The sequence below is a fragment of the Cupressus sempervirens genome, chromosome 5 (assembly GCF_028749045.1).
Source record: "Cupressus sempervirens isolate cs-2001-9-10 chromosome 5, ASM2874904v1, whole genome shotgun sequence".
Classification (NCBI taxonomy): domain Eukaryota; kingdom Viridiplantae; phylum Streptophyta; class Pinopsida; order Cupressales; family Cupressaceae; genus Cupressus; species Cupressus sempervirens.
In genome coordinates this window covers 370,216,454-370,238,246 of record NC_143122.1, presented here as the reverse complement: position 1 = coordinate 370,238,246, position 21,793 = coordinate 370,216,454, and the positions used below count along the sequence as shown (strand labels likewise).

Sequence of the window (21,793 nt, the reverse complement as noted above, 5' to 3'; positions counted from 1 at the left end):
GTTTATAACTGTTTATCATTGTTTATATATTCTCTCTGAGGTTGATCATTGGAGAGAGGATTAGATTTTCTTTTCAGTGGGAAGAAGATCGAGATATTGTGAAAATTATTTGTACCCTATCTTGAATAGATGAAATAAATAACACTATAGTGGTTTCCTGTTACTAAGTTTATATTTTGTTTACGCTGCAAATTGATTAGAGATTCATATCATATTTATCGGTTTATGAATAAAATAGTAGTAGCATTTTTCTTTTTTTGTGTGTAGAAGTTATTGCTAGAGGAAGCCAAACTCACACAAGAATCTTTGGAAGTTAATTTGGGTAGAAATGCCTCTTGCTCACATGAACACCATGTGAAGTGGCCTAAGTGTGGTAGAGAGCAGGTAGGAATAATGTACAGTACTTTCTTCATGGTCATTTGTAGGAACGGGCTACAATATGAAGAAATATGTGTTTGGTAAGGAAACATCCATATGTGCTTTCCATGAATGAATAGATGTAACCTGTAAGGTGCTATTCGTATTTAATGTTTCCCTATAGTCTTCTCCAGTTTATTCTTTCCATCCCATGTTGAAGCTATTATAGGCTTTATTTTTTTTATCTCCTCATCATATTAGTATCAGAGCTAGACAAGGTCTTGTTGGGAAGTGTATGTCTGCAGAAGAATCACAGGCTAAAGCTGAGACTCACACCATGCCTTCGAAAAGTATGACTCCAGATGCCATAAAAAAGATGATGGAGGAACTTCTAGAAGAGAAGTTGAAGGAGTTCAAGAAGGGGTCTAGTGACAAGGATAATGAGAATGAGATGGAAGAATATGCCAATGGAGATGAAGAAGGAGAACAACACCAGGATCCACCAACAGAATTGCCTGTAGATCAAAAGGCATTCATTGATGCTTTAAAATCAATAAGAGAAGATGTTGCTAACAAGCTGCCTACATATGGAGGTAGTCTCAATAGTGAGGAAGTGATTGAATGGATTGAAGCAATCACCAATCACTTCAAGTTGAATGAAGTTCCAAAGAATGATAGGGTAAGGATTGCAAAAGGAAAACTGAGAGGATCTGCTCTCTCGTGGTGGAATTATATTCAAGGAGAAAGGATACAAAATAATAAGAGACTAATTTCTTCAGGGGAAGTAATGAAGGCAAAAATCAAGGCACAATTTTTGCTTGGAAATCATGAAGTGTAGTTGTTCAAAAAGCTACAAAGCCTAAAGCAACGAGAGATAGATGTGAATACCTATACAGAGGAGTTCCATAGGTTAACTCTTAGGGCAAAGAAACAAGAGGAGGAACCAAAAAGAGTGGCCAAGTATTTAAATGGTCTGAGAATGAGCATATAGGAGGAGATTAGCCTCTTGTTCCTAGATACATTAGGGAAGTGTCTTCAACTTGCTCTTAAAGTTGAAGAGAAATTGAAGAGGAAGGGTGATCAGCAACAAGGACGGAGAAGTGGAAGGAATGACTGAGGTAGAAGAAACTTCAACAATAGAGGACAAGGCCAAAGGTCCCAAGTCAAGTCTAACCCTAAGGAGCAAGTGGGTGACTCAATTAGAAAAGAAGGCTATAGTGGAAGGGGATCTAATGGAGGAAGGTTAGGTAGATCAGGCAGAGGATCGAGGTTCTTAGGAATGAAGTGCTATAGTTGTGGTCAAATAGGGCATCCAAAATATAAGTGTCCACAAAGGGTATCTACTTCTCAAAATGGTCAAAGGAGAATCACTTGTGTGCAGGAAGATAATGTGAGTATGAACTTAGCAAAAGTTCAGTTGATGACAGAGGCTCAGGGAGAAAGCCTTATGTTAAGGAGGACACTTCTTAAGGAACCAATGAAAGAAGATACCACTCAAAGGAGGGCTCTTTTTCGAGTTCAATGCAAGGTAAAAGGAAATTTGTGCAAGGTGATAATTGATTCAGGTTCCATAGATAATATCATCTCACTTGAGGCTGTAAACAAATTAAAGTTAGAGACACTTCCACATTCTTGTCCATAAAAGGTCAGTTGGTTGAACAAAGGGAAACAGGAAGTTGTGAATGAGCAAGCTTGGGTAGAGTTTAGTATAGGGGGATATAAGGATAAAATATTGTGTGATATCTTTCCCATGGATGCTTGCCACCTCTTGCTGGGAGGACCTTGGCAATTCAACAGGAAGGCATGCCATGATGGTGAGAAGAATTCTTATAGCTTCCAAAAGGATGGAGTAACATACAAATTGAACTCTAAAGGAGAAGAGAAAGGGCTTGGTCAAGTTGGACCAAGTGTGTTGATGGTGGGTGAGAAAGAGTTCATTAATACTATTGAAGAAGACATAATAGGCTTTGCATTGGTGCTGAAGCCTAAGGAAGATAGGAAGAAGGAACGTAGAACATCAAGCCTTAAAGAAGTTGAACAGTTGTTGAACCAGTACAAGGGCATCATTGCTGAGGTAATTCCTGAGTCTCTACCACTAATAAGAGACATAATTCACCAGATTGATCTTATTCTTGGAGCAGTGCTACCCAATAAGGAAACATATAAGATGACACTGCAAAAGAATGAAGAGATTGCTAGGCAAATGCAAGAGTTTCTTGACAAGGGATTGATAACGAAAATTTTTAGCCCATGTGTCATACCCTAGGTTCTTGCTCCAAAGAAGGATGGTAAGCGACGGTTGTGTACTGATTCTAGGGCCTTTAATAGGATAACTATAAGATATATATTTCCTATTCCTAGAATAGAAGATTTGTTGGATTGTTTGGGGGGAGCTTCATATTTTTCTAAAATAGATCTCAAAAGTGGGTATCATCAAATAAGGATATGAGAGGGGGATGAATGGAAGATGGCCTTTAAAACTAATGAAGGGTTGTATGAATGACTAGTTATGCCATTTGGTTTATCTAATGCTCCTAGTACATTTATGTGACTAATGAATGAAGTTTTGCATGATTTCATTGGGAAGTTTTTTGTTGTCTACCTGGATGATATTTTGGTGTATAGCAGGAATAAGGAAGAGCATTTGCAACATTTGAAGATGGTTTTTCAAAGGCTAGAGGAGCAAAAGTTGAAGATAAACTTGGAGAAGTGTGACATTTTGAAACAAGAGTTGGTGTATCTTGGATATGTGATATCCAAGGGAGATCTAAAAATGGATCTATCTAAAGTGGAGGCCATCATTAATTGGCCAACACCAAGGGCTATTGGAGAGGTTCAAAGTTTCCATGGTTTCACCACATTCTGCAAGAAGTTCATAAGGAACTTCAACAACATTTGTGCACCAATTTTAGACACCATCAAAGGAGGAGGTAAAATGAAGTTTGAATGAAATAATGCAGCAAATAAGAGTTTTGAGAAACTCAAACAAAAGGTAGCCAAGTATCTTGTTCTTGTTTTACTAGATATTAATAAAGTTTTTATAATAGAATGTGATGCTAGTGGCTTTGCAATAGGGGCTATTCTTAGTCAAGAAGGCAGACTTGTTGCATTTTTCAGTGAGAAGCTGAATGAGGCAAAGAAGAAATATTCTTCTTATGATTTGGAATTATATGCCATGGTCTAGGCATTAGAAAAATGGAGGCGCTATTTTCTTCCTAAGGAGTTTATTTTTTATACTGACAACCATGCTCTTAGTTTCTTAAATGGACAGGAAAAACTCAACCATAGGCACATGAAATGGATTGAGAGTTTGTAGGCTTACGCCTTCACAATCAAGCATAAGAAGGGACAAGCCAATAAGGTGGCTGATGCACTTAGTAGCAGAGTGCTAACAGTGCAAGAAGAACAACTCCAAAGCATGGGTGTAGATGCATTGAAGGGAACGCATGTGGAAGATGGAGATTTCAGTGAAGCATATGAGGTTTGCACTAAGTTGGAAGATAGTTTTCATTCTAATTTTTCTGAATTCATTTTGCAAGATGGATTGTTATTTAAAGGCAGCCAACTATGTATTTCCAAATGTTCTATGCCGAAGAATGTCATTAAAGAAAAAAATTGTGGAGGTGTTAGTGGTCATTTTGGACTCAACAAGACATTGGAATTGGTACAAAGATTTTATTATTGGCCTAAGATGCAAACAAACATTAGGAAGTTTGTTGAAGGTTGTCTTATATGTCAAAGGACAAAGGGAGTATCAAAAAATGTTGGACTTTATCAGCTTTTACACAAACTAAATAGACCTTGGGAGTGTTTCAGTATGGATTTTGTGATGGGATTACCAAGTACAAAGAAAAGTTATGACATCATATTTGTGGTTGCTGATAGATTCAATAAAATGGCTCACTTTATTCCATGTAAAACCACTAATGATGCTAGTTATATTGCAGGACTATTCTTTAAAGAAATAGTTCATATTCATGGTTTGCCATTGAGCATTGTATTTGACAAGGATAGCAAGTTTGTCGGTCACCTTTGGAGAACCCTATGGAAGAAGTTGGGCACAAATTTATCTTTTAGTTCAACCTATCATCCTCAAATAGATGGGAAAACTGAGGTGGTTGATAGATCCTTGGGAAACCTTTTGAGATGTTTGACATGGGAACATGGAGGTAGTTGGGATACCATCATACCTCAAGTAGAGTTTGCATACAATGACTCGATGAATCGTAGCACAGGCATGAGTCCTTTTGAATTTGTTTATGGGAGACATCCAAGGGGAGTTTTTGAACTTAGGAATATGGATGGTTTGGAGAAAAGGAGTGGACATGTAGAAGAGTTTTCTCAGGCAATGGTGGAAGTGCATGAGCATGTGAGGAAAACTCTACAACGGAATAACCTGAAGGTAAAGGCTAAGGTAGACTTGAGGAAAAGGAATGTGTAGTTCCAAGTCAGGAATTTGGTTATGGTACACCTAAAAAAAGATTAATTACCTTGGGGAAGCCATACGAAGTTGATGATGAAGAAGATTGGACTGTGTGAAATTCTAGAAAAGTATGGAGAAAATGCTTACAAAGTGGCATTGCCTCCAGATGCAGCTATTTCACTTATATTTAATGTTTCAGATCTCACATTGTATAAAGGTTCAAACAAAGAAGTTAGTGCAAAAGTAATAGCACATGAATCAAATGACTGGATTCAAAAATTGCCTTCTAAAGAGAAGCCACAGATGGAACACATCATCAATAGCAAAGAGGCCATGAGGACAAGACACAAAGTGCACATAGAGCACTTGGTTAAGTGGAAGGGCCTTCTAGATCCTAAAGCCACTTGGTTACTGGAAAAAAAAATTCTAAGGCAATGTGGGGATCTACAATAGTTGGTTTCTAAGAGGACTTGAGACAAAATTTCCCCCTGGGAGTATGCTGCAGGAGCAGCTACAAGAATAATATTTTTGTATTGTTTATGGGGGGTACTGTGATGTTTTAGGTCATATTTTATTATTTTAGGGCATATTTTAATATTTTTCTATCACTTAGTAAATGATTGATGTTTAGGGCATATTTTAATGTTTTAGGGCATACTTTGATGTTTTGTTAAAGGATTGAACAAAACATTTACGGGTATAGTGGTTGCCAAAAATAGTTTATGACTGTTTATCATTGTTTATATATTATCTCCAAATTCGATCATTGGAGAGAGGATTTGATTTTCCTTTATGTGGGAAGAAGGTTGAGATATTATGAAAATTATTTGTACCCTGTCCTGAATAGATGAAATAAATAACACTGTAGTGGTTTCCTATTAATTAGTTTATATTTTGTTCACGCTGCAAATTGATTAGAGATTCATATCATATTTATTGGTTTTTGAATTAAATAGTAGTAGCATTGCTTTTTTGTGTGTAGAAGTTATTGCTGCAAGAAGCCAAACTCACACAAGAATCTCTAGAAGTTAATTTGGGCAAAAATTCCTCTTGCTCGCATGAACACCATGTGAAGTGGCCTGAGTGTGGTGGAGAGCGGGTAGGAGGAATTACAATACTTTCTTCATGGTCATTTGTAGGAACATGCTACAATTTGAACAAATATGTGTTTGGTAAGGCAACATCCCTATGTGCTTTCCATGAATGAATAGATGTAACCTATAAGGTGATGTTTGTATTTGATGTTTTCCCTATAGTCTTCTCCAGTTTCTTCTTTCCATCCCATTTTGAAGCTATTATAGGCTTTATTTTTGTTATCTCCTCATCACGGTACAAGTCCACATTGATAATATTAGCAAAATAGAGTCAAACAACGGATGAATGGTGACCACTTCACGATTCCAACTACTCTTTTAACATAATTCATAGTTGAATAGGGATACTTTCATAATAAAAGTTAATAGGATGTATCAATCGTAAAGAAACTAAATGTATATAATTTATATGGGATTGGAATTAATGACTTTTTCCTATTAAGATAGTTCAATAACAAGAGAGAACTACAAGAATGAGATGGGAGCCTACAAGAGTTTACAATGAGGTTGACCAGCATATGATTAAAATTTATTTGATTGTAATTATTTTAATTGTTTCAACAATCTAAATATTTTTAAAATTATTTAGAATATTATAAAGGAATTTATTATTCAACAAAGAAGATTGTTTGAGTTGATTTAACAATAGATAACCTGTATGATTCAAAGAGGACACAAGTTCAAATCTTATAAATATAGATATATATTCTTCTTTCAGAACAAGTTAGATGTCTCTCATAACAAATAAGAATCAACCGAAAAAGAAGAAGAAGAAAAAAGTCTATAAGAAATGAATTAACACGCACTAATCAACATAGAAAATCTGAAATCTCAAAATAAATAGTGGAGAGGCCTAATTAAGCAAAAGACATGCCTCTGTTTGTAGTTCCAATGTATTTAAGTGCGCTTCTATGTAACTAACATGATTGGATCCGTCAATTCTATGATATTTCATGGATTTTATTCTTACAAAAGAGTTATTTAATAAGGTTAGCAGTTGTTACATTAATTTCTTAACATATTTAATTGTGATCAACTTTTAGATATCTAATTTTGATGAACTTTTAGAAGGGGGACAAAAACATAAATCGAGAAAAAGCATCCCAACTGATCTATAAATGTAATGTCCCCTTTTCGATGACCTTCGAATCGCTCTTAGTTTCCAATTTTAAAGTCTTATGAATAATTTCAAGTATCCATTTATTTGTATTTATCTTCAAAGAATTCCAATCTTTTAGTATATATATATATATATATATATATATATATATATATAATTTCAATTATCCATTTTTAAAGTCTTATGAATAATTTCAAGTATCCGTTTATTTGTATTTATCTTCAAAGAATTCCAATCTTTTAGAATATATATATATATATGATGATTACCTTGTATATAAGATAAGATATATTTGGGATTGGAATCTCTCTTAATATATCAACTTATTAACAATTCTCTATTAACCTACGAGTTCTCCTTATCATATTGTTCTTTACCATTAATGCTTATTAATACTCCATTTTGCATGCACTTTGCAAAAATATTGCTATGTGCAATGCGCTATGGTATTAAGGGTTGATGTCTCCACGTGACCGCTACTTCTTAGAGCATGTACTGCTGATATACTCCGACGTCCTCTTATGTCCTCTCCTTAATACTGACCACTATGAGATTGGATGCCCGTACCCTTCTTGCTGAATGTGCTTTGATCAGTGCACTTGGGTGATTGCCTTCTTCCACATAATTTACTGTACCTCCACGTGACCCTCTTATATTATGCAATAGTCGATATGGGATTTTGTCCAAATATTTGTAATGTCTTGTTTCGCTGATCTGTTGGAATGTTGTTCACCCCGTATACTGTTCAGCTTGACTGGCTGTACACACTGTTCGCTCTTATTTGTATCTTTGGTATTATTTCGATGTCTCCTCCTTTCTCTCTATGTTGGCTTAGGTTTATTTATTAGGTATAGTTTATTTGCTTTTCATATATTCATGTCTAAAGACATTAATGAATAATGTTTATAATTAATATCTTTATCAATTTATGTTATTATTAAATAGTTGAGTAATATAAATAGGCTATAAATATTTATCCTTTCAAAGATAAAATATATTTAAATATGTTATTTATATATTAATGTTTAAAATATGTTATATAATATTATATGTTATTATAACATATTATGTTATGTAAATATAATACCATATTGTATTATGGTTTTATATTAATTCTTAATCAATTTATTGTAATTATCATTAGTTATTAATATCATATATATTCAAATGTGAATATATCATCATCTTCTTTGGTTTTATAATGTAATTATAATATTTATTATTATCTATTCGTTATTATTCTTAATTATTATCATTATATAATATGTTATTCAAATATGCATATATCCTTAAATTTGGGGTCATGACAATAAATCTTATGGAAAAATAGTAATAATATTTAACATTTTAAATTAATTAAAATTGAGATAAAATATAATTATACATGGCAGAAAGTTCATTTGTTGATTGGAAGGTATGTATTTAACATAATTTGATTTATTGCAGGTTATTGTTCATTGTTTTGAAATAGCTTATATGTTTTGATTATACGATATAGATGTCTATATTGAATATTGAAATAATATATAAGATTTAATCTAATATTGATTTTTAACCGATAGGGTTCTAGGGAAGAAAAGCTCCATAAGAAAAGTTGTGATTTTTTCTTTTTGTTCGAATGCAAATTTTACATGGTGTAATCACTTAGTTGTAAATTTGAAGAAAATGTAGTCTATCCCAAAAATTTGCATCTTATATTATTTGAATCACAAAACTTTATGACACCAATATATTTGCTTGAGTTCATTGGCAATATAAGATTTATGATTGAAATAATATAAGATGCTTGAGTTCATTGGAAATATGTTAAGGTTAACTATCATTGGGAGTAGTGATAAATGTTTCATGGATGTGACTGTCCTGAATTGAATAATTATACAAAGAAATTATATGGAATTATGAATAATTGTGCTTTTGATTTGTATGCTTGGAACAAATGTTATGGATTATTTGTCGGGTATGGTGTTACATTAATATAAATAAATGATTTCCTAATAATGTAGCCTCATTGTTGAACATAACTTTGGGCATATTGTATCATACTGTGTTGATGAACAGTGAATGTTTACGATTATCTGTTAGGTTAATTCTTGAGTGATGCATACATTTTTACTTGGAACAATGGTGTTCAAAATGGATGAAAGTCCACTGAGATTTAGGAATTGGAAATATGCTTACACCTGATAAATCAAAAAGGAATGATATGTCCTTGTTATTTTATTACTCAAAAATATTATGAGAGGCATGAGAATTTTTAAGAAATTATACTTGAGGAAATATTTGTTGCATTATGATAATTCCTCTTAAGGAATGAACATTTTATTGGAATAACTTATGGAAATGCCTATGTATGGATAGTGCAAATTGAGAAATCATAAATTTGTACATTTGATTGTCTTTTGCACGAGTGCATTATGTTACCTATTGGGGTCTATGATAATTTTTGAATATATCATAGACAATGTATTGCACAATTCCATTACTTCTCTTGGTTTTACCTAGCTCGTCTTCCTCATTGTCGAGTTGGGTATCTTTCATATCAGGAAGGATTCTAGGGAAGCTTAACAACTTCATGTTAGGGTGGTAAAACAATCCTACAATATTCTTGCCCTTTGAGTTCTTGACAAGTTTTGGAGCCCTTGACATCATTGGTCAACAAGTTTCGTACATGACAATATTCTAGTAATTGACTATGGTTTTTTATAGAACATTTCATTTTATTTCTTATATTAATATGTATTTCTTTTAATTTTAATGGTAATTACAAATTATTGTTGACTAGTCAACAACCTTGACTCTGATAGACTTTCAACATTTTATGAATATTATTGATGTGGCATTGGTTTTGCAGGGATAGTCTTTACATGAATACTTAATTTTGTTGGATTTTGGACTAATATTTTTCTTTTATCAATCCCTACATTTTCTATATGTAGATTACTTAATTTGTTTCATCTTAATCAACTACAATGTCTATAAATTTTTCTTGTTTGAGTTTTAATCTTTATTCATTTTTACTATCAAGTTCATAGATAAATAAATATAGCATAAATTTATTAACTAGCTCTTGCACTTTTGAAGGGTGCAAGGGTTACACTGATAGGTTTATATATGTTGAATGATTTTGTTATGTGACTAATGTGGAGAGTTGTAAATACTACTTTTGGTTTTAACGGTGTGAGATTTTTTTTGTATCAACATTTCAAATCATACTTTGTGATCCATCATGGGGATGAGTAAAAAAGCATAAGGAGAAATATAATATTTGTGGAGAGTTGGTCATAATATTTTTTGTCCTATACATTCAAAATAAATTGGCATGAGCATGTCTTCTCTAGTGTTAATTGTGTTGCATTTTAGAAATAACTATTTTCCCTCAAGAATTCAGGCTAAGTTTTCACATAATATTTATACTTGAATTCTTTTGTATGCACTCTTTACACTATAAATAGTTCCAAATCTTCAATTGTTCATGTCAACACATTTGTAATGGTGATGAAGGTACACTCTAATACCACTCACGAAGGGCCACACCACCCTTACCAAATCACAACCAAGAGTGCAACAATTTGAAGACAATTTTATTATACTTGAAAATCCAATAGCAATTACAATAAAATTTCTCCAAGATCTCTCAAGATCCAATCCAAGCCTAAGCTAGTCCAAATCCACACTCTGGTAGAAACCTCTGAGATCTCAAATTGTGCTCGCAAGCCACCAAGCAACCTCCTTGTTTCTAAACCGCAGTCACTAGCTCTTCTCACAAACTCTATCCAAGATCCAAGTGTAAACTGCCTCACATTCAACACTCTGTCTACACACTCACAACTCCATCACAATCCTGCTGTAAACTGCCTCACATTCGACACTCAGTCCACAAACTCAGGAAAACTCACTCTTCACTTCCTCCTCTTTCACACCTTGAAGCTTTCACCTTCCCAAGCTTCCACTTCTCGAGCTTCTCCTTCTCAAGCTACTCCTTGAGCTTCTACTCCTCAAGCTTCTCCTTGAGCTTGATTAGAAATGCTCATATGCCTTGCTTAAATAGGCACTTACCACCCAATACATGACTTATCCACAACCTTCTAGAATTCCTCCACAACCTTCTACAATATCCACAACTTTCTACAATATTCATAACTTTCTAGAATTCTACCCACACACCTTGATAAATGAAATGACAACCATTTATTATTATTATTATTTTTCTATTATGCCACCTATGCACCTCGAAAATAGAAATCCTCTTTTCCTTTCTTTTCTCCTTTTTCCCTTTTTTTATTTTTTTATTATTTCTCTTTCAATTTTTGTCACTTTCTCTCTCCTCCACAATTTTTTTTTTTTTTTTCCAAATTTTTTTTTTCAATAATTTTCCCATGCAAGATGCTCCTGCATCAGACTCCCCCTGTAGATAGAAAAGTGTGTCCCACACTTTGACGCCAAAAAGAAAGGTCTACAACCATCTTCATCTTCACCAAAGGTTTCCACCTCAACAGGGACAACAAAATCACCATGCAAATCTTCCACACCAACATCTCAACCATCCAATTAGCATGCTCACTCCTAGGAACAAACTGAACATAATGCTTCAATAGAAAACTCTCATCCACATCAGCAACTAGTGAATTCACACCCATAGCAACAAACTTTGCATCAGCAACAACCAAGTCCACATTAGCAACAATATGTAGATTTCCATCAACACAAGCCAAACTCTCAACACTAGCAATCTCATTGCTCACAACAAGATGCTCTGCAAGATACAAGTCACCACCAACAACAACTGGATCATCCATAACTGAGTGCTCCACAATCTCCATGTCAGACTCAACCATTTGATCATGAAAACCAACCTCTGTCCCAACATCAACAACATTAGGAATATCTTTAGCAACAACCTCTAGTTGCTCTGCAGGTTCTGCATCAGACTCCACAAACTGATCAGCAAAACCAACCTCTTCCACCTCAACCTTGTGATGCCATCTTCTCTCATGAACCTCCTTAACTTGATCATCCAATCTATCATCCAACCGAGAAATCATCTTAGAAAAATTCGTCTCCACTATATCATGGATTTTCGCAATCATCTTAGGGTCCAATCCTCTTGGAGCCATCTTCCAAGATCTTCGTAAACCCTCTGCAACAAATCCTTCCTACGCTCCTTGTGACAACCTCAAATTGTTTGCAAGTCAGATTGCAACTTGCCACCTTGCACGAACAATCAGGAACCACATCACAAGTCTAGGACAGCGGATTTGCAATCCACCAGCTCTCCACAATCATGCCTCAACAAGTTCAGTCTTCCATCTCCGCATCAATCGATCAATCTGCATGTCCTCCCAAGGTCCTAGTGCAAACTGCCTCAGCTTCGGCGATCTGTTTACACGCTCAAGAACTCCCACTCTAATAAATTTCACCCAACCAAGGTCCTAGTACAAACTGCCTCACACTTTGGTGATCTGCTTGTACACTCAGGAACTCTTGCTCTGATACCACTAATGACGATACACACTGATACCACTGACGAAGGGCCACACCACCCTTACCAAATCACAACTAAGAATGCAAGAATTTGAAGACAATTTTATTATACTTGAAAATCCAATAGCAATTACAATAACATTTCTCCAAGATCTCTCAAGATCCAATCCAAGCCTAAGCTAGTCCAGATCCACACTCTGGTAGAAACCTCTGAGATCTCAACTTGTGCTCGCAAGCCACCAAGCAACCTCCTTGTTTCTAAACCGCAGTCACTAGCTCTTCTCACAAACTCTATCCAAGATCCAAGTGTAAACTGCCTCACATTCGGCGCTCTGTCTACACACTCACAACTCCATCACAATCCTGCTGTAAACTGCCTCACATTCGGCGCTCTGTCCATAGACTTAGGAAAACTCACTCTTCACTTCCTCCTTCTCTTTCACACCTTGAAGCTTTCACCTTCCCAAGCTTCCACTTCTCGAGCTTCTACTCCTCAAGCTTCTCCTTGAGCTTGATTAGAAATGCTCATATGCCTTGCTTAAATAGGCACTTACCACCCACTACATGACTTATCCACAACCTTCTAGAATTCCTCCACAACCTTCTACAATATCCACAACTTTCTACAATATTCATAACTTTTTAGAATTCTACCCACACACCTTGATAAATGAAATGACAACCATTTAGTTTTTTTATTTTTTCTATTATGCCACCTATGCACCTTGAAAATAGAAATTCTCTTTTCCTTTCTTTTCTCCTTTTTCCCTTTTTTTATTTTTTTATTATTTCTCTTCTAATTTTCGTCACTTTCTCTCTCCTCCACAATTTTTTTTTTTTTTTCAATAATCAAATGGCTTGTTTATCATGTCAAAAGCTTATTGCAAGTCTGTCATATTTGTAATGTCGTCCATAAGAATATGTTACTTATAATATTGTATCTACCCTAACGTTAAGAATTTCTTCTATCTAGAATAGTCTTCTTAGCATGGGGTCTATATTTTTAGGTATTAAGGCTAATGTTAGTAGTCCATCTCTTTTTACCTTTTTTTTCATTGAGGTGGAGACTATTATTAAGGTGGGAAGGTTTATTATGACCATGGATAGGGTTTGGCTCTTTTTTTTCATTATTTATCTTTTAAAATGTTCTTATAGAGGTAAGGGCTTCTTATATGAAGATAGAGAGTGTCCTTGTGGGAAAGGCTTGATGGTACATGTTTTGATGGTTGCACATATATCTTTCATTGCTTGATGTTGAGGATGGAAAGAGGTCAATTTTTCATCTTTCTTTTTTCATTCCCAAATTTCCTTGTTGAGATAGAGAGGGTTTCTTCTCTAGAGAGTTTTCAACTTGTAGGAGGAAAGAATAATGAGGGTCTCTAATTCATGATCCAATGATGATTTTGTATACTTATACAGATCTTTATTTCTATACTCCTATATTTCCCCCCTCTCTTTATCTCCTCCAATATCTCCCTATGTCTTTAATGAACCTAATGGAAACAACAAGAAAAATCCCAAAACAAATAAAATAATGAAAGTTAATTGTAAATATACTAACAACTAAGTCACCTCTATTTATACTATACTTGTTTTCATCAGTTTTAGTAAATGACATCAAATACTAACTTGTGCATGGAAACATCTCAAAATGAATATCAAATGGGGAAGTAACTAAATGTAACACATAGGTTTTACATATCACATTATAATATTTTTCATAGCTTCTCTTAAAAAGAATTCAAAATCTAATTAATATTTTCATGGATACGTAAAATGTATTCCTATAAAAATATTAGCACCAAATTACATATACAAATCAACAAAATAGAAGAAATACTTATACAATTAGTTCATCAATATTTTTATTTTAAGAATGTACATTATTTGATATTTCTCATTGCTATTGTTGACTTTTTTTAAATGTTTGACTTTGAAATTCCTTTAGATAAAAGAGATAAATGCTAAAATGATCAGCTTGAAATTTTGGAAAAATTGGCAGTTTCTTGAACTTTCTTAATTAAAACTAAGATTACAAAATGATAGATATATCTTCTAATAGAGTTTAACTAATTTTTCATAAGTTAGTAGATAGTTAATCAATTGTACTCACAAATAATTCTTTGGACTTTATGAAGTTAAAAATTTCATATTGTTTCTATGATAACACTATAACCTGCCTTAGAAAATATGAAGCTATATCAAGGAGATTTTAACATTTCATTTATAAGTTATTTTCTTTGATCAACTTGTTGTTGGATAAAACCAACTACATCATCTTTATCTTCACACAATTTTTTATACAAATCTTCCCATATACTCTCTAATAACACTAAAAAATGTGCATAATACTTTGAGAAATGGATATATAACTTTATAAAATCATCCAAGGGATTGATACACTTTGTAAGTTATGAAGATAAGTTTAGCAATATCAAAAGTGAAGTGTTTGAAGCTCTATAGATAAGTTTGTTATCAACTATGATACAAAAAATTTCATAGTTTATATGGATTACTAGGTCACATATAAATATTAGTAAAAATTAAAATTAAAATTCTAAAATATTTAAGAATTTCACAATTTATAGCAATTTTTATTATTTTTAAGCTAGAACATACAACCTGGTGCGATATAATAATAATTTTTCACCTAGAAAACAAGTACATTTCTATATTTTTGTAACTTTTTCAAGTTCTCAATTCAATTTCATATGAAACAATCAAGCATAGCTCATAAATAAACCACACTTTAAAAATAAAAAATAAAAAAAATTAAAGAGAAATATCAAAATTCACAAAACATCATAATACCCATGTTCTTTGAATACATATATAATATTTCCAAGTAAACAAAAATTTTCCTTTTTATACACTTGCATTGTAGCCAAATAAAAATCAATTTTCACATAGTTCATAGATGAATTAATAGTTAGGGGTTCACATTTAGTTTCCAATACTTTGTGTCATGTTTGAGATGTTTCTTAGATACCTTCTCTATCTCACTATGTTCAATCACTCAATGGTTTTCTGGATATAATGTAGTAAGATAATGCATAATTAAACACATTTATCAAAGGAGCTGCAAAATGTAACATATATCAACAAACATTGATCATTGTAATTTCCATAACAAATTCCTAGCTTATAGGTAGTCCATAAGGATCATTTATGACTGAGAAACTTGAAGTGCACAATATCGTACACAAAGCCAAAATGTACAACTAACTTTTCCCTTGAGTGCCAATCTAAAAGAGATTAATCTAAATTGAAATTTAAAAAAATGACACACATATCATGGTAAATTATATTTGAAAGAAATACTTTATGTGAAAAATCCCAACCATACAATTATAAATGGGATCAAGGTTAAAATTAAGGGCGCAACAAGGTTACATCTATGTCCCTGTAGATATGATAGGTGAAGTATTGAAGACATTCTAGTCAATAGTATTCTTAATTCATTTATTGGATATGTTATGAGTATAGTAAAACCTAATAACACTGTAACCATTGATCTTATATTGATCCAAGAAATTTCAAGGCACTAATGATTCTAGGCATCTCAAAATCACCATAAATGCAAATCAACAAACCTATATATAATGAAGGAGAGTTTTAAATATCCCTAGAGATTGCAGGAAATTTGTTCATTCAATTATGATCTCATATAATATCATTCTATTACTCTATGTTTATCACATTCATTGATATGTTATACATTATTTTAAGCATTTTCATCTATAGATTTTGTATCTGTTTTATTTATGGAATATAGTGGAAGCTATGGAAGATGACCATTTGGCATTTTCATGAACTCACTTGGCCATTCTATAAATGTGTGATTAAGGGAAAGATCCATCTTCCAAATTTAATGTCCGATGATTTATGAAGAAAAAAAAGTTCTCAAGAAGACAACAAGAATGTTCTTAAATCATCTAAACTAAATGGTAGAAGAAAGTGTTTTTGATATTAAGAAGCAACCAAAATAGGTGGTTTACCCATACAAAGAAAAACATAGATTGAGAGTCAGACAAAACTCATTACCGTGCAATTACCCAACCCCCTTCTTAACCATCAATCGTCCCAACCCTCAATAAAGTGTTTTTAAAACTATTACTAGAAAAAGATCATCAAAATGTCAATATGATACATAAACTTGGTGATAATATTCATAGAGAACATTAAACTAGTCTAGTAAAAATTAACTAAAAGAGCCCACATGATACTAAGAATCCTATTAAACATAGAACAAAAAATAAATCTAAAATCCCACCAACCAGCACTTATCCTCCTTGCTTTTCTTCCTTGGATTCTCTAGGATAAGCCGCAACCAGTCATCTGCCAGGAAACTGTATATTGAGCGAGTCATCTCCATGTCCTTAGCATCATCAATACCTTTCTTGTTATTCTGCATGAGCTAAAGGGTGGTGGTCATTGAATGCATCACCCGTACTGAGAAATTTGTAGCCCTATCAAACTTGTTTTCGAGCTCTGCAATCTTCTTGACCAGGTTCACAATGGACTTCTCAAGCCTCTCAATCTATGGGATCCCCTTATCTTTGTTAGTTTCTCCTATAGTGGCCCCCTTCGGCTAGTTGCTATTTCCCCCCATTTGTTTAGGCTTCTCACCATCCTCTCCCCCAATAACGTCCACTTTCATTTTCAACTGTCAACATTCCCCATTATCACAGGTAGAGTAACCATGTACCTTGTTCCCTAACATTCCCCCCCCAACCCTTCTCAAAATCTAGGGTTATGGTCTTTGTTTTGAAAGTATCAAAAACCCTATAGGGAAAAGGGATATTTGGTTCCTCCTCCATTAATTCCTCATCCTTACCTTCACTTTCAGTTTCCTCCTCCTCCTACTCCCTATAGTTCCTTCTAGTGGCTTTACGTTTGGGTCTAAGGCCAAACTTTCTCCTAGACTTATCAATTGAAGCAACTTTATCGATTTAGCCAAACTAGGATTGGGTAAGGGTGTTTTCTCTCTAAGTATTTTCCTAGATCTATTGGTTTCCTTCTATTTGAACAATCATTTTACATGATGCTTAATAACATAAATCCTTTCAAATCTCTCTCTTGAAAATATGATCAATTACTGAACAACTCCAAGGTTTTGGATGGCTATTTTTCAACCTATTCAGTAACTCGATTGAAGATAAATGTGTATGTTCACAAGGAGGCCTTTGTTGATACCTGCCAATCTGCACAACGTTTGCTGAAATGTAACCACAAAGGAAGATATAACACTTTATGAATATCTAATAATAAATAAAATTGAGAGAAGAGCTTTAGAATTGTTGGTGATCAAACAATGGGTGAATTCAACACTAGTGAAGAACGTCTCGGTGATTGGTTAGATCAACTTGAGTCACAATGTATGAATAGGATTAGATCAAATATTAAGATATATTTGTCATTTGCCACATATACATTGAACTAATAAGCTCCAATTGTGTCTTCTATTTTTTTCAAAATTTATCAACTCATTTTTTCATGGACGCGGCTATCCTCTCTACAAATTGTACAGTTGACCAATTTTCAGGAAATAATTAATTTTCACTTTATTTTGTCATTTTATCTCGAGATTAACCTCTCCCTTTTTTCATAGAACCAATAAGAATGGGGGCAGCGGGCAAATGTTGCTACAGAAATGCCCACTCTGACTCAAAATGCAGAATAAAATCCTCTGAAAACAGAGTTTCTGCCGTTTTTGAATTTCACCAGCTCGTCAAGAATTTGCTGGTGGAGGGGTCGTTCTGGCGGAGCTGTTTGTTGGTCAATTTACAAGGATATTTCAGTAGAATTTAATATTGTCTGGTCAATTTACAAGGACTCAGTAAGTATACTGCGTACTGCAGGAACTAATAAATGTACACAGTACTCAGCTTTATGTAACACGTGATCTGAATTTGCCAACGTGGAAAGCTTGAATTTCACAGGCCAATAGGATAAATTTCAAGATATCTTTGCAGGCCGTTTAACATGATACCAAGGGAAAACAAGTTAAACCCCCTTGTTGCAGAAGAGAGGGCGCTAATTATTTATACTCGAGGATATAATGGATGCAAGGTCTTCCTCTGCTTTCTGTATGCTAATAACACTTGTCAACTTATTTGCAGGTAAGTCCTACATTTACCTAACCATTTGAAATCATCCTCATGATTTCTTGCTACTATGAAATTACTGATTTTATCGATTTGCAGGTAAAGGAAGCGCAGAGAAGGCAGAAGCGTTATTTGTTTTTGGAGATTCGTATGCAGACACTGGAAACCATAATCCTTACAATCAATCAGTAAATCAACCATGGCGAAAACCAAACGGTTTCCTTTGGCCTGGTTACCCGGCAGGCAGAGTTTCTCCAGGGAAAATCCAGACCGACTTCTGGGGTAAATTTTGACTGCAATTTCAATTTTTCTAGTAGAGGTTTTTAAAAGCTTATCCGTGGATCTTATTATGCATTTATCTTCTGTTTACAGCGGATATTTTAGGGTTTCCCAGTCCCATCGCTTATGAGCTGCTCAGAAGTCATCACTGTAATGTAAATCCAAACAAGATTAAGAGAGGAGTGAATTTCGCTGTGGGCGGCAGCGGCATATTTAGGGATTTTGTCTCCACGCCAGTTGCAGAGCAAGTCCAACATTTCAAGAAACTGAATGCCGCAGGTTCAGGGTTCGATTCCCAAAAGCTGTTCAAGTCTGTAGTGCTTATCTCTGTCGCCGGAAATGACTACGACGCGTTTACGGCCAATCAAAATGGGTCTATTGAGGTAAAAATCCAAATCTTTGCCAGTTGTAATAGTCGGGAAAGGATTCCTCTTACCTATTTACAAATGAACATGTAACAGGGCATGGTAAATCACGATCTTTATCAGTTGTTGGCTTGAAAAAATCGCTAATATTTACAAATGAAAATGTTTAGGGTTTGGTGGATCTGGTGAAACCTGTAGTGAGCGGCATATTGGAAGCCGTGAAAGATCTGTATGAGACTGGCCTCAGGAATTTTGTGGTAAGTAATGTTGCCGCCCTCGGTTGCGGAGCTGCAATCGGCAAAACATCCTGCGATTCTAAATACAATGGTGTTATAGATCTCCATACCGAATTATTGATCGAGGGCGTGAATCATCTCAGATCGATTCTGAAGGGCTCGTCCATTATAATTACGGATCTGGTCTCGGCATCCAACTATATTTTCAACAATTCCAAACAATTTGGTACTGTTACCTCTCAGATCCCCAATTTCATAGCTTTAGGGTTTATTTGCTCATAATCTATAAAACTACATCAATTTATACAAACAAGTGATTCAATGCTCCTGTATTTGGGTGTTATGAGCAATGCCTATTTTAGGCAATGTTGAGTATAAAATCTTATGACACTGAATTTTGGTTGATTGTGTTTATCCAGGATTTGTGGAAATATTCTTGCCATGCTGTGCAGCGGCATATGATGTAACAACTTGTGCAGAAGAAGATGAATTTGGAAGGGCTTTATTCGAGGTGTGTGATAACGTAAATGAGAAATTGTTGTGGGATTCTGCGCATCCAACAGAGAGGGGATGGTTCGAGTTAATGTCACTCTACAGCAATGGTGCAGATAAAAAATCGAGCTTTGTTGAGGGGGCGGATAATATCATTGACTGGGTACAGTCTCTTGGCTTCACTGCTTATAATGTCTCTTCACAATCTGCCATGATTTCACCATTTATCTCACAACTTGTCACGTCAAAAAACTAGTGGTTGTAGTTTCATTGTATTCAATGCGCGTCTGTCTAACTGACAGTATCGACTCCCTCAAAAGGGTAGCATTATTTAATAGAATCCGTATTTTAAATGAGTAGTTTTTCTGAGTAAATGTTTCATTAAATCAAATGAGTAGTTTCCCAGTTAATGTTTCATCAAATCAATTTTCGTTGGAGTAGTCGTTGAAGTTAACTTTATATACTGGGCATATTGACGATTTTTTACCAAAAAAAACTATGCACTCTCTTAATGTGGTATATTAATTGATAGAATTCTTTGATTATTTATAGGGGAGATGACCTAGTACTTGAGTGTGTTCTAATGGTTGTGATAGGAGTTGTTAATGGTTGCGATAGGAGTTGTTAATGGGACAGGCTAATCTCGATTCAAAATAAAGTCAAATTTTTTTTATTTTTTATTTTTTCCCAAATTTACAAAATATTAGTATTTTTTTTTTTTCCAATTTTTATGTTGTTTTTTATTACAAACTACATGGATCATGAAGATCAATTGCTGGAATTTAAAAAAAAATCTATGATGTTTTTGATTTTTTGAAAATTGGTCAAATGTACAATTTGGATGGAGGATAGCCGTGTTTGTTGTTAACTTAATACCCACACTTGTTGATTTAATATCTAACATTTTTTATAAGATTTTACCAATAGTTGTGACTTTAAAGTTGTTCTTACTAATGATGATTACCCATAAGTGAATGAAAAGTGTCCATTTTTTCAAAAACCAACCAATAGTGTGATGCCACATTAGCTACACAAGTATGGGGGTCTCTAATGCACTATGATTGGTCTCATTTTTTTTGTTGTTGTTGTTGTTTTGGACACTTTGACAAAAAGTGTGTTGATGTGGCATTATATTTGATGATGTGAATCTAACACTTTAGTTATAAGTAGGGGACCTGCTAAGTAAGCTACTAGAAAAAAATGTGAGTGATTTGAAATTTCCACATAGGATTTTAAGAAGCGCAAAGTTAGGGTGCTCAACTACTAGGTCCTCTCCCCTATATGTGATTTAATTGTTTGTAACTATTATTTTTGTTTTTGGATAGTAACAACATAGAAGATATGACTCCTATTGTTTGTAACTATTATTCTTGTTTTTGTAACTATTATTCTCAAATTTTTGATGTAGTTCCTTGCTTAGTAAGTCTCCTACTAATTAAGGTTTTAAGGCCACATCATCATATATGATGCTACATCATTGGTAAGTCTTCTACTAATGAAACATAATCAAATATGATGCTACATCAAGATGCATTTTGCCAAGGTATCCAGAACAACCTAAAAGAGGCACTCATACTTGTATAGGTGACGTGACACATATGATTGATTGTTTTTCATGACTAAGAATACATTTTATATAACTATTATTGGTAATCAAGAGCAACAAATTTTTAAAATCAACAATTATTGGCACAATGTATGTATCAAATCAACAATTGGCAACACAACCATTAGCACATGTTCAAGTAAACACCAATTGATACATGTGAAATTTATTATTAGACTTTGAAGTTAAGTGTTTTGAAGGAGATTAAATTAGCAAGAATTGAATTGTAATTA

General features: G+C 34.0%; 2 protein-coding genes across 2 annotated transcripts; both read left to right on the top strand.

The window, feature by feature from the left end:
• Positions 1–2,107: 2,107 nt before the first annotated feature.
• LOC149556287 (uncharacterized) lies at positions 2,108–2,623 on the top strand. The gene has a single exon (XM_089829790.1). The coding sequence runs from the start codon at positions 2,108–2,110 to the stop codon at positions 2,621–2,623; it is 516 nt and encodes a 171-aa protein (XP_089685916.1).
• A 15,818-nt stretch (positions 2,624–18,441) lies between these two features.
• Positions 18,442–20,313, top strand: LOC149556286 (GDSL esterase/lipase At5g03610-like). Its single transcript, XM_089830501.1, has 5 exons — positions 18,442–18,597; positions 18,682–18,864; positions 18,955–19,244; positions 19,397–19,688; positions 19,882–20,313. The coding sequence occupies exons 1-5, from the start codon at positions 18,537–18,539 to the stop codon at positions 20,208–20,210; spliced, it is 1,155 nt and encodes a 384-aa protein (XP_089686627.1). The 5' UTR covers positions 18,442–18,536; the 3' UTR covers positions 20,211–20,313.
• The last annotated feature ends 1,480 nt before the right edge of the window (positions 20,314–21,793 follow it).